General features: G+C 44.4%; 1 protein-coding gene across 1 annotated transcript; it reads left to right on the top strand.

Annotated features, from left to right (window-relative positions):
* Window positions 1–1,043: 1,043 nt before the first annotated feature.
* bcan (brevican) lies at window positions 1,044–17,438 on the top strand. The gene is made up of 17 exons (XM_084027442.1): window positions 1,044–1,160; window positions 2,816–2,895; window positions 3,292–3,684; window positions 5,890–6,064; window positions 6,609–6,736; window positions 7,004–7,297; window positions 8,387–9,187; window positions 9,884–10,686; window positions 10,786–11,011; window positions 11,364–11,774; window positions 12,525–12,629; window positions 12,711–12,869; window positions 13,579–13,661; window positions 13,786–13,930; window positions 14,008–14,190; window positions 14,915–15,218; window positions 17,251–17,438. Exons 1-17 carry the CDS (start codon window positions 1,156–1,158, stop codon window positions 17,339–17,341), a joined length of 4,386 nt encoding a protein of 1,461 aa, XP_083883568.1. The 5' UTR covers window positions 1,044–1,155; the 3' UTR covers window positions 17,342–17,438.
* Window positions 17,439–17,493: the final 55 nt, after the last annotated feature.

Genomic DNA, 17,493 nt, shown 5'->3' with positions numbered 1-17,493 from the left:
TTATGTCAAATTTCAAATAAATCAGCGTCAGCATATGTTATATCAATCTCTGACAACATCACTAGCTAGCCGTACATATAAACCCAGGGGCCGACTTACAGGAGACCTTCTCACCAGGAGACCTTCTCACCAGAATATTATATTAGCTTCCAAACAAGATTCAGTGAAAACATATTGCAAAGCAACACGTGGTTTAAGTCTAGATTATCCTGCTGATCCTCTTAAATCCTTGTTCCTGCACAATAATGTGATTAATTCTATTTTATGTTGTTATTGGCTTCATAAGTAAAAGCCAAAGCTTTAAAACCAAAGCTTTTTTAAGTGTCTGTTTTAGTATGAAAACAAGATTGTAATGTGTTAAAACCAAGAGTTTCCACACTGAATAACATAAACGAGGAACAACTTGAAGCTCTCTGATTCAATGACCTTTTAATATTTGAATCGTTAAATTAATTTGCACATTTTTAAATTAAATATTGTTGTGGACATTTGAAATGAAAGAAGATTAGTTGCCCCCCTGCTGCATTAATAACATGGAAACATGAAGGAGCCGTTGGTTTTCACCTCCTGTCAGCTGCAGATTACCACGGTGTATTAGTCATGACTCAGCGTCATTATGTTCATAATCTGGTTTTATTGTTCACTGCCAAGACTTCAGGAACTTGCACATTGGCATATTTGCCATCTGTGAGGTTCTGGACCTTCACACTTCTGAGGAAACTTCTCTGTGTTGTTTCTTTGGGAAATCAATAAACTTCAGATCTTCACATCCATTGACTCCACACGGCTCTCACCATGTAGCTGGGAGATAATGCTACGTTCATTTACATTGACATTTACATTTAGGGCATTTTTATCCAAAGCCACTTACAATAAGTACATTTGTCAGAAGAAAGTGAAACCGTATATAGCTATCAGTACAGTAAGCTCATACTTCAAGCTATTTAAGGAGGAGGTGCTGGAGGAGGATGAGGAGGTGCTGAAGGAGGAGGAGGAGGAGGAGGAGGAGGAGGAGGTGCTGCTCTCATCACAGTCGAGTCTTCCATCCGTCTCCGGTCTTTGAATCTCTCAAGGCCATAAACATTCGACCTGCGGCTGCACCTGTCCGGAGGATCCACGAGGACGTGAACGCACCTCGAGTGGCGGCTGGTGACGATGAGGTGAGTCCGTTTGTCTCTCAATGATACTTCTTCGTCACTGTTTTTATACTTTATACGTCCTTCACGCCACATCTCTGATCAACTCTGTTAGTGTTCACGGTCCCGAGATTATAATTACACAGCAACAGAAGTGCGTGATGTGTGCATGACGTGTGCGTGGTGTGTGCGTGATGTTTGCGTGATGTGTGCGTGATACCAGATTCTGATACTAGAATGAAAAAATACTCCGACACATTTAAGACATTTAACTCAAAGTACAAAACTGTACACACATTATCAGAAGAAATAATTATGTATAACGTTGTTATTGGTGATGTATTATTATTATTATTATTATTATTATTATTAATATTAAAGCATGAACGTGGACACTTTTAATGTTGTGTCTGGTTGAGGGAAAGCTGTTTTTATTAAGTTCATATTCTTAATGCTCAGTGACTCGTCAAATAAATGTCCTTGATCATATTTTAAATACGTTTTAAATCAACTTTACTATAATATTACTTTATAGCATATGGAAAATAAAGATTATGGCTGTGATTTATTCCAATTTTATTCTGGCTTTACAGGATAAAGTCTCATCCAAACAAGAAAATCAAGACAAGACATTCCTATTAAAATCAGCTTAGAAGGGAGGCAAGTGTACCGTTGCTATAGCAACCGGGCCACATCAGTATAAAGTAAACTGATTCATGGTGAGGTTTTGCGGTAACATTACAAACAGGGTGAGATTACAGCCCCTCCCCCTCCCAATCTTTTAGTTTTATAGGTACAGTATCGTATAGTATATACTAACATAATATTTATTTTGTTTTTCAAATTCAATTTCAGAATGTCTTTTGAGAAAAGATCAAGACTTCATTGAAAATAGTTTCCTGAGCTTGAACTCGTATCTACAGAATTTCTTTCGTATATTGGAGGGGACCCCGGTCCCACGGGATGATGATTATGTGCATGTTGTATGACAGCCAACAAGCAAGTACAAGTGAGGCAAACATGTATTCTATTATTTTGGGACATATTTATACTGAAACAAGGCTCTATGCTCTATGGGGCGGGACTTAGCCTCCCTGTTTACCTCCATGTTAAAGAAGCAGAAAGAACTGTGTTTACATGTAAACCGATTTGGTCATTATGAAGGTGAGTCTTCATCATGTGAGGTGAATGTCTCCACAACAACTGTTTAATATATATATATATATATATATATATATATATATATATATATATATATATATATATATACAGTATAATATAATATAAGAAGTGCCGGTGTTGTGTGGGTTAATAAAAGATGGCTGCTGGATCAGATCCAGGTCCGTCCTGTGAACTCAACGTCTCTTTCTTGGTCTCGGACTCTTTTGTCCCGGCTCCTGCTGCTTCCAGCTCTCCTGGCTGCTGCTGGCTTCCTGTCTGATTGTGTGGGTGGGGGTGCGGTTGCCCCTGGAGACGGGTACCACGAGTCATTCGAGGTGGCGTGATAGAGGAGTAAATCCTGCAAGTGAAATCTAAAACCTTTGATTCTGTTAATGAATCCATTCATAACTGTCACTTTTTATGGTCTTTCTTGATTTTTAATTTATTTTTGGTGACAGGAAATTTCAAGGTAAAACAATAAACAATAAGAAACTCTTCTTCTTGTGTTTGACCTGCAGACGGTTTGAGTCTCCACGTGTCCTGCTGGTTCTCGTCCTCATCCTCGTCCTGCCGCCGGCCTCGCCTCACCACCACTCAGGTGTGAACCTCTGAACCGGCTCCATGTAGTACAGAGGTCATGGTTTTAACTGGTTTATCACTAAACTGGTCTGAAGTCAGTCATCCAGGTCATCGCCGTCCTTTATTGTTGGCAATTGGACCTGGTCCAGGTTTACGAAGATGTTTGGCCCCTCCTCCAAGATGGCCGAGGTCAGAACTGAAGAAGCCTCTTGGATGAGACGCCCTTGTAAACCAGAACAAGGTCCAGTTGCCAACAATAAAGGATTTGCACTAAACACCTGTACTTATGATAAAGCATCAATCTCGTATATATAAAAGAATTTATCTGCACGGAGCTGAAGCTAGCTAGGCTAACTGTCAGCCAAACATAAGGATCAGTCAGGAAGAATTAGCATATTGTCCCGTATTCCTTCAGATGACTTGAAGCTCCTCCAGGTGACCATCCCCAGCACGCCACCCCCGCTCGCCGTGCTGGGCGGCTCCCTGACGTTAACCTGCCTGGTGTCTCTGGCCCGCCCGCCGCCGTCGCCCTCCACTAACGGCCGCCACGCCGTGCTGTCCCTCCCCCGGGTCAAATGGAGCGTCCTGACTCATGGCCGGGAGACGGAGATCCTGGTGGCCCGCAGCGACCGGGTGAGAGTCAGCGAGGCCTACAGAGACCGAGCCTCGCTGCCCAACTACGCCGCGTCGCCCGCCGACCTCACCCTGCGGCTGGAGGGTCTGAGGCACAACGACACCGGCTTCTACCGCTGCGAGGTGCAGCAGGGCCTGGAGGACGCCGACGACGTGGCCCAGGTCAAAGTCCGAGGTGAACGAGTTCCACAGCCAGCAGCTTCTATTTAAACCCTTCATGTGTTTCACTAACAAGCTGTTTCACATCCCAGGACAGTGAAATGTGACAGAACTGGAGGAGTGCTGTCATTTCTATTTAGCACCCTGTAATGACCAACGTTGATCTCAGTTTGATCACTTTAAACGTGAAAGTAATTTTTACTGTCGGCTTCCTGACTCATTTGAAAAGAAAATGGAGACATTTCTTCAGATGAAACCAGCAGTGTGTTCAGCCAGCAGTCTACCGGTCTTCATATCGCCATGGAAACGCAGACAACAATAAGCTGAAGGAGCCTTTTTGTTGAAAAGTAGTCTGAGAATAAAATTACAGTTCCAGATAAAAGGACGGAGGATCAGAAGAGACAAACTCAGCAATGAAATGTCCTGATTATTGCTCCTTCATTATGTACACTCAACAAAAATATAAACGCAACACTTTTGTTTTTGCTCCCATTTTTCATCAGATGGACTTAAAGATCTAAAATTCATTCCAGATACACAATATTACCATTTCTCTCAAACATTGTTCACAAATCTGTCTAAATGTGTGATAGTGAGCACTTCTGCTTTGCTGAGATAATCCATCCCACCTCACAGGTGTGCCACATCAAGATGCTGATCTGACATCATGATTAGTGCACAGGTGTACCTTATACTGCCCACAATAAAAGGCCACTCTGAAATGTGCAGTTTTGTCTCACAGCAAAATGCCACAGATGCCACAAGCATTGAGAGAGCGTGCAATTGGCATGCTGACAGCAGGAATGTCAACCAGATCTGTTACTCGTGCATTGAATGTTCATTTATCCACCATAAACCGTCTCCAAAGGCGTTTCAGAGAATATGGCAGTACATCCAACCGGCCTCACAACCGCAGACCACGTGTAACCACACCAGCCCAGGACCTCCACATCCAGCAGGTTCACCTCCAAGATCGTCTGAGACCAGTCACTCAGACAGCTGCTGAAACAATTGGTTTGCATAACCAAACAATTTCTGCACAAACTGTCAGAAACCGTCTCAGGGAAGCTCAACTGCATGCTCGTCGTCCTCATCGGGGTCTTGACCTGACTCCAGCTCGTCGCCGTAACAGACTTGAGTGGGCAAATGCTCACATTCGATGGCGTCTGGCACGTTGGAGAGGTGTTCTCTTCACGGATGAATCTCGGTTTACATTGTTCAGGGCAGATGGCAGACAGCGTGTGTGGCGTCGTGTGGGTGAGCGCTTTGCTGATGTCAATGTTGTGGATCGAGTGGCCCATGGTGGTGGTGGGGTTATGGTATGGGCAGGCATCTGTTATGGACGAAGAACACAGGTGCATTTTATTGATGGCATTTTGAATGCACAGAGATACCGTGATGAGATCCTGAGGCCCATTGTTGTGCCATACATCCATGAACATCACCTCATGTTTCAGCAAGATAATGCACAGCCCCATGTTGCAAGGATCTGTACACAATTCTTGGAAGCTGAAAATGTCCCAGTTCTTGCATGGCCAGCATACTCACCGGACATGTCACCCATTGAGCATGTTTGGGATGTGCTTGACCGGCGTATACGACAGCGTGTACCAGTTCCCACTAATATCCAGCAACTTCGCACAGCCATTGAAGAGGAGTGGACCAACATTCCACAGGCCACAATTGACAATCTGATAAACTCTATGCGAAGAAGATGTGTTGCACTGCATGAGGCAAATGGTGGTCACACCAGATACTGATTGGTTCTGAGTCCCCAGACCCCCAATAAAGCAAAAAAATGCACATTTCAGGGTGGCCTTTTATTGTGGACAGTCTAAGGCACACCTGTGCACTAATCATGATGTCAGATCAGCATCTTGATGTGGCACACCTGTGAGGTGGGATGGATTATCTCAGCAAAGCAGAAGTGCTCACTATCACACATTTAGACTGATTTGTGAACAATGTTTGAGAGAAATGGTAATATTGTGTATCTGGAATGAATTTTAGATCTTTAAGTCCATTTCATGAAAAATGGGAGCAAAAACAAAAGTGTTGCGTTTATATTTTTGTTGAGTGTAACTTTGTTCACATTCAGGTGGTTGATGGAAACATTTTATTGTCAGAAATGTAACAAATCGGCTTTAAACGTGAACTTGTATAACTCTTATACAGAGACACAATGGTCACGTAGGTCATGAAGCAGCTGATGTTATTACAGGAGTGGTGTTCCACTATCGAGATGCATCTAGCCGCTACGCCTTCACCTTCCCCCGAGCCACCGAGGCCTGCGAGGACATCGGGGCCCAAGTAGCCAGTCCGGAGCAGCTGCTAGCCGCCTACCACAGCGGCTACGAACAGTGTGATGCAGGCTGGTTGTCTGACCAATCAGTGAGGTGGGAACCTGACCTCAAGTCACGACGCGATACTCAAGTCACGTTACTGAAGTCACGACACATTACTGATGTCACGACACGATATTCAATTCATGACACGATACTTAGGTCACGACACGATACTCAAGTCACGACACATTACCCAATTCACGACACAATACTCAATTCAAGACACAATACTTAAGTCACGACGCAATACTTAAGTCACGACACAATACTTAAGTCACGACACAATACTCAAGTTACGATACTTATGTCACGACACAATACTTAAGTCACGACACAATACTTAAGTCACGACACGTTGCTGAAGTCGTGACGTGATACTGAAGTCATGACACATTACTGATGTCACGACATGATACTTAAGTCACAAAGTGATACTCAAATCACGACACGATACTCAAGTCACGACACAATACTCAAGTTACGACCAGATACTCAAGTCAAGACGTGATACTTATGTCACGATACTTAAGTCACCCCAGTTTTGAGGGCTCATCTGGACCAGCTAACAATCCCTCTGCTCTGTTTCCTTCCACAGGTATCCCATCCAGACGCCCAGAGAGGGCTGCTTCGGCGACATGGACGGCCTGCCGGGCGTCAGGAACTACGGCATCCTGGAGCCTGATGAGCTGTATGACGTCTACTGCTATGTGCAGAACATCGATGGTAAGCCCACCACAAGGAGTTTTCTATTTACTTTGGATGTTTTACACTCTGGATCATGTCTTAGTAATGTCGTTTTATTTGTCACACTGTTTGAGCACGAGGACCCTTTTGTTGTATTACTTTTCATAATTTATTTTATTTTGTTCTTATTGCATTCATTTTTTGTTTGGCCTCATTGACTGTCTGTTGTTATATCATGCTTTTGTCAAAGCACTTTGTAATAAAAATAAAGTTATTGCTACTTGTAATGTGTCTGCTTGGTTCTAGGTGAAGTGTTCCATGGCCCCGCCCCCCAGAGATTCACCTTCTGGGAGGCGAAGGCTTTCTGTCTGAGTCATGGCGCCGAGCTGGTCACCACAGCTCAGCTGTATGCCGCCTGGAACGATGGACTGAACCTCTGCAGTCCTGGTTGGCTGGCAGACGGCAGCGTGCGCTATCCCATTGTCACCCCCAGAGAGCGCTGTGGAGGCGGAGAACCCGGGGTCAGAACCGTGTACCGCTACAGCAACCAGACAGGCTTCCCCGAGGTCCACACTCGACACGACGTCTACTGCTTCAGACGTAAGAGAACAAACTCCTGTTTTACAACTGTCCTCGTTTATTTGGGCACCTTTACATGTAAGGACATTAATCATTTAGATGTCAAATATCCATACATCATCTGTAAATGCTTATCCTGTTCAAAACCAATGTTAGCTTGAGGTGAGAAAACCAACGTTAGCTTTGGATGACAAAACCAACGTTAGCTTTAGACGACAATACCAACGTTAGCTTTAGACGACAAAACCAATGTTAGCTTTAGACGTCAAAACCAACATTAGCTTTAGATGATATAAACCAACGTTAGCTTTAGATAATATAAACCAACGTTAGCTTTAGACGATAAAACCAACGTTAGCTTTAGACTACAAAACCATCGTTAGCTTTAGACAACAAAACCAACGTTAGCTTTAGGTGCTAAAAACAACGTTAGCTTTAGACGACAACACCAACGTTAGCTTTAGATGATAAAACCAACGTTAGCTCTAGGTGATAAAAACAACGTTAGCTTTAGACGACAACACCAACGTTAGCTCTAGGTGATAAAAACAACGTTAGCTTTAGACGACAACACCAACGTTAGCTTTAGATGATAAAACCAACGTTAGCTTTAGACATCAAAACCAACGTTAGTTTAGAAGACAAATCCAACGTTAGCTTTAGATGATAAAACCAACGTTAGCTTTAGACATCAAAACCAACGTTAGTTTAGAAGACAAATCCAACGTTAGCTTTAGACGTCAAAACCAATGTTAGCTTTAGTAAAACCATCCCCGACTCGTCTCCATCACAACAACACGTTGGTCTGGTGGTTGAAAGTCTTTTTTGCGATCCGCCTCCATGAAAAAGAATCGGTACTCACTTCATATTGACGTTGTTTTAGTGTTGAGGGATACGAAACTAGAGATATGAAACTGAGTTGGTCTGATTCGACAGCCACACATAAAGTGATAAAAGTTCCCCTCAAGTCTAATGATGCAGATCCCAGTTGGCCTTTTGTCTTCCTCCGCTCTCAACACAGAAAGAGAGACTTCCCTTAAAATTCTCAACATTTGACACAGTTTCAGTCAAGCTCTGGATTTTAGAAATAACATTTTGTCTTTATTCCAGGTGACAATGGTCCTTTCACAGAATCACCTTTTCTTTCCACTCAACCAGAGGACATTGGCCAGGACATTGTTTTCTCAACTAACCCTGCAGAGGAGGAGGAGGGGGAGGAGGGGAAGGTGAGGTCAAAGGGAGGCGAAGAAGTCCAACATGTCCAGAGTGCCCGTCCTGTACACCAGGACTCAGCAGTAGGTTCTAACAAGGAAGCATCGTTGGCCGTAGACCTTTATCAGTCTGTCAGTCCTCCACCTGAGGAGGTCCCAGACCAGGCCAGTTCCCCGGCATCTCATCAGCCTGCACCTGGAGAAAACCCAGATCACCAAGAGTCTCACGCTCTTCCAACTGCTTCTCCAACATCTGATGATGCTCTAACTCCTGGTGAAGATCCTTCAGAGCATCACATCTCTGGAACTGAACGTCTCGATACTCCAGCTGTTAATGCAACATCTGGAACTAATGATGTCCTCGTCAACTCTCCAGAGGTTCCTTCGGAGGACCACAGTCCAGATGTCCACTTGAACCTGGCCTCTGAAGCAGAGCTGGTCTACTGGAGTACCTCTTCCAACATCTCTGGGCAGCCAGGCGACGCCGGTGCTGATTCTGATAAGATGCCAGCAGCGACTATGTCACCTCATGGCGAGGAAACACATGCTCACTCGCCTGATGACTGTTGGACAGTCGGCGGGTCTGGAAGGGAGACCTTAAATCCTCTTCAAGAGGAGGAAACACAACATGCAGTGACTCAACGTTTGGTTGGTATGGAAATCTCTCCCACCGTAGAAACAGACCCTTCGTCTGATTCAGGTAAGTAAACGTCAATGTTCCTCCATCACTAGTCACCCTGTGAAGGTAGAATTTATTAGAACAAAGACTCAGATCAGCTGTCTAAAAACATGTGGAAACGCCTTTAATCTAAGCTGCTCTGCCCTGAGGTCACATTGCTAGCTATGCCATCAGCAAACACTTCCACCTGTAATCATGATGCTAAGTTGGATAAACAGTTACGGGTAGTTTTCTGTTTAAAGCTCTTTAGAAACCGTCAGATATATTTAAAACTTGTCAGGAACAGAAAGATGGCTGTGCCTTCTGCCATGGACTACTACTGTTGATACTATTGCTTCTGTTAATACTACCACTACTGCTAATGCTACTACTACTATACTACTACCAACACCAAATGCAGTTGGAACCCAAGGGCCTGGGCTGCACGAGATTTCTGCCTAAAAGCCTATTAAAGGCAGTTTTTTCTCGCCACTGTCGCTGTAACACTTGCCCCTGGGTGATGTTGGGACTTTGTATTGACTCTGAAAATCTTGAGCGTATTCGAGTCCTGCTAAATGTGTTCCCAGTGTCCTGAGATGACTTCTGTTGTGATATGACCCTATAAATAAAATGTATTTCATTGAATAGATATCTTTAAAACTCATTAGAAACAGAAAGATGTCTTTAAAGCTTGTTAGAAACTGACAGATACCTTTAACACATCTCTTCTTTTCTCAGAGCATTCAGGTGTAACTAGTGACAGTGAATGTACCTGCACAGAGGTCACCACAGTTCCAGAGGTTCTGGTCCTAAACAGTGATGTGGTCACTTGGTCCACATTCCCTGTTTCTGAAACCCCACCCCACCCTTCTGCAAACCCTGAAGCCAACTCCCCAGAGATTATAACCTTCACAGCAGAAAACAACACATCATCTGGTGCCGAACCTCTGGAGGACATCCAGGACCAGGTTGACCAGGAGGCATCAGGAGAAAGGCCAGAGGTCCTCGTCAGCACCAACATCACCAACAGTGTTCCGGAGGAGAGGGAACCAGGAGGCGGGTCAGGTGACTCATCAGGAGAAAGGCCGGAGGTCCTCGTCAGCACCAACATCACCAACAGTGATCTTGAGGAGAGGGAACCAGGAGGCGGGTCAGGTGACTCATCAGGAGAAAGGCCAGAGGTCCTCGTCAGCACCAACATCACCAACAGTGAACCGGAGGAGAGGGAACCAGGAGGCGGGTCAGGTCACTCATCAGGAGAAAGGTCAGAGGTCCTCGTCAGCACCAACATCACCAACAGTGATCCGGAGGAGAGGGAACCAGGAGGCGGGTCAGGTCACTCATCAGGAGAAAGGCCAGAGGTCCTCGTCAGCACCAACATCACCAACAGTGAACCGGAGGAGAGGGAACCAGGAGGCGGGTCAGGTCACTCATCAGGAGAAAGGCCAGAGGTCCTCGTCAGCACCAACATCACCAACAGTGAACCGGAGGAGAGGGAACCAGGAGGCGGGTCAGGTCACTCATCAGGAGAAAGGTCAGAGGTCCTCGTCAGCACCAACATCACCAACATCACCAACAGTGATCCGGAGGAGAGGGAACCAGGAGGCGGGTCAGGTGACTCATCAGGAGAAAGGCCAGAGGTCCTCGTCAGCACCAACATCACCAACAGTGATCCGGAGGAGAGGGAACCAGGAGGCGGGTCAGGTGACTCATCAGGAGAAAGGCCAGAGGTCAAGCCAGGACGCCTGTGTACAAGTTCAACCCTCCCAACGGCTGATAACGAGGACGCCACTGATGCTCCTCCTCCTCTGCCCCCCCACCTGACCCTCCAGCTCGGCAGCGCCGAGTTCACTATCAGCTTCAATGGTGAGTTTAAATTAAATACAAAAATAGAGCACATTTTTCAAGCACATTGATGATTTAGCTGCTCAAATGTATATTATTGTATTGGGTTCATATTTTGTGGTTTTGGATTGTTGGTCGGACAGAAGGACTCACCTTTGGCTTTTTAAATAATTGTATCTCTTACTATTTGTATCCATTTTTTTTTCAGTTTTCTGATGTTTTATGCAGTAAAGATGATTCAATACAATGAACTTAAAATGAAAATAATTGTTACTTGATACTAACTAATAATTAGGGAGTAGCAGATTAAATCCAGGTCAGTTGTCTGTCTGTGGACCATGTGATCGTAATAATAAACTGTCTCATGGACCAGATGGAGGTGAGACGGGGACCAGCACAGATGAGCCTTCGGTCCAAGTGTGTCCACAGCATCCAGATGAGAGGGAAACCAGCAACCTGATCCTCATCTCCAACAGGGATGTGACCGTGGAGGACACCAGCAACCCGATCCTCACTGCTGCCAGCGGGGATGTGACCGTGGAGGAAACAAGCAACCCGATCCTCATCTCCAACAGGGATGTGACCGTGGAGGAAACCAGCAACCCGATCCTCACCGCCGCCAGCGGGGATGTGACCGTGGAGGAAACCAGCAACCCGATCCTCACCGCCGCCAGCGGGGATGTGACCGTGGAGGAAACCAGCAACCCGATCCTCACCGCCGCCAGCGGGGATGTGACCGTGGAGGAAACCAGCAACCCGTCTGCAGGACCCGCAGCTGGTTCAGGTAAGAACAGTTTTGCACAATTACTCTGACAGATTTACGTTTATGAGAATGGAAGAAAAAGAAAGAAATATACAATGTGTTAACAATGTGATGACTCAGCAATTATACTGAGTCACTTTGTTTATTCACAATTATAATAGTGAAGATGTAATTAATTTATAAAACACATTTTATTTAAATTCAGGAATAAAAATTGTAAAAATGTTTTTCAACATTGTTTTACAGACCGCGCTTTCCTCTCTCTCTCTCTCTCTCTCTCTCTCTCTCTCTCTCTCTCTCTCTCTCTCTCTCTCTCTCTCTCTATTTAGATAAAGTAATATGAGACCGGTTCATATTCAGTTTATTAATTTGCAATCAGTCTTACACACACACACATATATATATATATATATATATAGTATCCCCACATTTGATCCTCTACAGTATTTTATGTGAAAGAATGAGACTTCATATGAATTTGATGCTCATTCTTTGAGCTGAAGTATCAGCGCCCTCTGCTGGTGCCTTCATGAAAACACATGTTAAAGAAAGTGTATCAATCAGACAGTAAACCGATGTTTTCTTATGTGTAAACACGACACCAAAACATTCATTCCTATTTATTACTAAACAGTTCTGTGGGTTTCACCTCGAACAAGGAGCTGCTGGGTGGGTTTTGTATCTCCAGCTTGTTGGAGAACAGTTTAATTTGAGGAGAATATCGGACATAATGGATGTATTATTGATGATATTGATGATCTGTGTTCACAGACTCCTGCCTGGATAGACGTTGTCTGAATGGAGGAACGTGTGTCGACGGTGAAGCAACGAGTTGCCTCTGCTTGGACGGTTATGGAGGAGACTTGTGCCAGACAGGTTCAGTGTCCACAGATAACCACAATGACACATGATCTTCCATGGAGACCCCCTACTGACCCCCCTGTCTGTCCTGTTCAGACCTGGAGGACTGTGAGTCCGGCTGGGACAAGTTTCAGGGCTTCTGTTATCGTCACTTTGTGAAGAGGCAGAGCTGGGAGGCAGCGGAGCAACACTGTCGTATGTGTGGAGGACATCTGCTTTCTGTGATGACGCCGGAGGAGCAGGACCACATCAACGGTAACGGACATCAGTGCAGAACCACTGTTAATTCTGTCAAATGATTGTAAAATACCTTAAAGATTTCTATTGAAAGGAAGCAAGAACAAATAATATCACTGTGACTTTCTTCCAAATGTTGCCCAGGCAACCATCAAAGCTCAGGTTTCAGGATTGAATACAACAGTATTCTATCAGTGTGGTTTAGTGCTCTGCTATCAGACTACAGATCTGGTCCCAGTTTACAGACGAGACACAACAACGAACGTCTGTCCCCCCGTTCCGTCTGGCAGCGAGGCGGCAAGATGCTTATCCGTCATTCCTCTGCAGGCGGTTGCCATGGAGACACAGACTGTAAAGCGTAAACAAAAAGGAGTTTAATAGCAAAGCACAGAGTCAAAATAAGGTCATTTCAATGACCAAGGTAATATTATTATTATAACTATTAACTATAACAAAATACCAGTACCATTACCAGTTTTACACAGTATATGATATTACTCGAGGGCAGTGGTTCCCACACTTTTTTTGCCGATCCCAGCTGGCGTTGGGTAAAGGCGGGGCTCACCTGGACAGGTCGGCAGTCTATCACAGGACTATTATTTTATTAAATAATTAAAATATTATTATATTCAATAATGAATTATGTGTAATTTAAATAATTAAGTTTAATTGAATAATCAATTCATTCATTTTTTTTACTCTCTGCTCACACCTTTTGTATTTTTAGACAAATATAGAGAATATCAGTGGATCGGACTCAACGACAGAACCATCGAGGGAGACTTCCGCTGGTCGGATGGAAACCCTCTGGTGAGTTTCATATATTAATGATATTTATATTAACCCACTGAGAGAACAAACAATCCCAGCAGAGTAAACTAAAACATTAACCTTGCAAATGGTATATTTATAATATTTGGTCTCTCTCCGGCAGCTCTATGAGAACTGGTACCGAGGTCAGCCTGACAGCTACTTCCTGTCAGGTGAGGACTGCGCGGTGATGGTGTGGCATGACGGCGGCCGCTGGAGTGACGTCCCGTGCAACTACCACCTGTCGTACACCTGCAAGAAGGGCGTCTGTGAGTGGATGAGAACTTCAGTCGGGTTCATTTAACAGCTGACGCTCTGACAGGAAGTGTCTCTCTCTGGCCTCTAGCTTTCTGTGGCGAGCCCCCCGACATTCCCAACGCTAAGCTCTTTGGCAGGAAGCGGCTGCGTTACGACACCAACACCAAGGTGCGGTACTACTGTGAGGAGGGCTTTGTTCAGAAAATGAACCCGGTCATCATGTGCCGGCCCGGCGGCCAATGGGAGGAGCCTCTGATCACCTGCAAACAAGGTAACATTGATGAGCCGCAGGTAGCATCTCAAGCTAACGTACTTGAATGAAATAATAACAAGTTATAGTGATCACCATCACTCAATTTTCAATATTGTAAAATGACCAAAATTAGGACACAATCTCATAAAACTTTGTAAATGTTGAGGATGACTTAAACAACACACAAACTAAATTACAACAGAGATACGATAAATTCAACAACACATCGGAAGCCTTGGTGTTTTACATGTGAACGTTTACAGCCGGATGTTCAGACGCTTGTTTTCAGTGAGAGTGAAGTGTTTTGCTGTTTTTATTGCCATGCATTCTTTTACAGGATTATCTTAAATTCAAAACCTGCAGCTGAGGATTAAAAAGTCTTTTAATTGAAACCTGGTTGTTAGAGTTTGTTATCAGTCCTCCAATTATCTATTCTTCTCTTCCTCTGTTGTTTTTGAGCATTTCAAAGGGAAACATGAAAGTGTGTTTGGAGGTGAGTCTCATTGTGAAGTTGCTCCACAGGAAGCTGCATAAAATCTGATTGACATCCTTGAGTGATGTCACTTGAGTCACTCGTGTGCAGTTAGAAAGAAGTGATTAATAATACTAAACATAGCACACTTGAATCTACAAACTGTCAGTGTTCGAGGTGCATTGTGGGTAATGTAGACACCACATTTTGGCAAGAATTAAAAAAAGATGACACCTCTGATGATCTTTGACCTCTCTATTTGTCTCCCAGCTGGAGAACATTCAATCGAAGAAGACTCGGTTAGCTTACTTTCTCAGAAGCAGGAGGACGTCAAGGAGGTCACAGAGGTCACAGACATCTCGGGGGTCTCAAAGGTCACGGAGGTCATGGACATCACAGGAGTCTCAGAGGTCACGGATATGACGGGGGTCACAGAGTTCACCGACATCACAGGGGTCACAAAGGTTACGGACATCACTGACGTCACAGGGGTCACAGACGTCACCGACATCAGAGGGGTCTCAGAGGTCACGGATGTCGCAAAAAAAACAGCTCTGCTCTTCTGGGACATTAGGTATTAAGTGGAATTCATTAAATCATCCTGCCTTTATAATAAAACTATGCTTCTTTCTTTTCTTTAGTCTCAAAAGACGTGGGTCCATCACTAATCTTAAACCGATAAAGGCCCCAGTTCTTTGAGATCAGAGAGATCCAAGAAGAACCTCTAAAGGGTTTAAGTACTTTGTTTCAGCATTTGTCTACCTTCCATTGTTGTTTGTGGCTCTGGCCTGTTTTTTTTACCTACTGTCTTTGACTTTCACACAGAAAGGTAACACGTTTAATATGAAAAGCTCAAATACAAGACATCAATAACAGAATATGTTAATATTTTGCTAGAAACACAATGATACTAATTCTTGGCACCTAACACCTCACTAGAAACTCCTTCTAACTTCTAACTCGTTGCTAGAAAGACCTTGCTAGAAACACCTGGCTAGAAACACCTCACTAGAAAGTCCTTGCTAGAAACACCTTGCTAGAAACACGTTGCATGAAACACATTGCTAGAAACACCTCACTAGAAACTCCATGCTAGAAACACATTGCTAGAAACGCCTGGCTAGAAACACCTCACTAGAAACTCCTTGCTAGAAATGCCTCGCTAGAAACGCGTTGCTGGAAAAGCCTTGCTGGAAACACCTCACTAGAAACACATCTCTAGAAATACATTGCTAGAAACACCTCACTAGAAACTCCTTGCTAGAAATGCCTCGCTAGAAACACGTTGCTAGAAACGCCTTGCTAGAAACGTGTTGCTGGAAACTCCTTGCTAGAAACACCTCGCTAGAAACACCTCGCTAGAAACACGTTGCTAGAAACGCCTTGCTAGAAATGCCTCGCTAGAAACGCGTTGCTGGAAAAGCCTTGCTGGAAACACCTCACTAGAAACACATCTCTAGAAACACATTGCTAGAAACACCTCACTAGAAACTCCTTGCTAGAAACGCCTCGCTAGAAACACGTTGCTAGAAACGCGTTGCTGGAAAAGCCTTGCTGGAAAAGCCTTGCTGGAAACACCTCACTAGAAACACATCTCTAGAAACACATTGCTAGAAACACCTCACTAGAAACTCCTTGCTAGAAACGCCTCGCTAGAAACACGTTGCTAGAAACGCCTTGCTAGAAACGTGTTGCTGGAAACTCCTTGCTAGAAACACCTCGCTAAAAACACGTTGCTAGAAACGCCTTGCTAGAAACGTGTTGCTGGAAACTCCTTGCTAGAAACACCTCGCTAAAAACACGTTGCTAGAAACGCCTTGCTAGAAACGTGTTGCTGGAAACTCCTTGCTAGAAACACCTCGCTAGAAACACGTTGCTAGAAACGCCTTGCTAGAAATGCCTCGCTAGAAATGCCTCGCTAGAAACGCGTTGCTGGAAAAGCCTTGCTGGAAACACCTCACTAGAAACACATCTCTAGAAACAAATTGCTAGAAACACCTCACTAGAAACTCCTTGCTAGAAACGCCTCGCTAGAAACACGTTGCTAGAAACGCGTTGCTGGAAAAGCCTTGCTGGAAAAGCCTTGCTGGAAACACCTCACTAGAAACACATCTCTAGAAACACATTGCTAGAAACACCTCACTAGAAACTCCTTGCTAGAAACGCCTCGCTAGAAACACGTTGCTAGAAACGCCTTGCTAGAAACGTGTTGCTGGAAACTCCTTGCTAGAAACACCTCGCTAAAAACACGTTGCTAGAAACGCCTTGCTAGAAACGTGTTGCTGGAAACACCTTGCTGGAAACACCTTGCTAGAAACACGTTTCTAGAAATGCCTCACTGGAAACGCGTCGCTCTCATAGTTTTCAGATAGAGCGGTATAAAATATTCTCAACTTTTCAGGCATGGAGTCACAGCGCCCATCAAAGTCAAACATGGCCCACAGCCAATCAAATGGAGCAAGACTTGGGCTTTAATACTAACCACTTCCTTCCTGTTTGATAGCAGTAGATGTTTTATGAACGGACAATGAATGGTTGATGTTAGTGGTTTTTAATGATTTTTTCAGTATCTTATTATGGTCTTTTCCCTCCTCCTCATCCAACAGCAGAGCTACACCAAGAGCTCCACGTCCGTTTGAGTCCACATTTGATCACCTGGTTGATGACACACCCCCACGACACAGGATCATCAGCTGATTGGCCGACGCACTTTTGAAGCGCCTGTTGCGATGTGTCTCGATGTAATCGGGGCCTGCGACTCTCCTTGGCTGTGATTGGTTGCTTTTCTTCAGGTGCAGATTATGTCATTTACTACCGACAGCGTTCATTGACATTTTGAACAAATATGA

Source organism: Eutrigla gurnardus (genome assembly GCF_963514095.1).
Source record: "Eutrigla gurnardus genome assembly, chromosome: 14".
Taxonomy (NCBI): Eukaryota; Metazoa; Chordata; class Actinopteri; order Perciformes; family Triglidae; genus Eutrigla; species Eutrigla gurnardus.
Note: the sequence above shows the minus strand (reverse complement) of the source record. Positions and strands in the feature narration are given on the sequence as shown.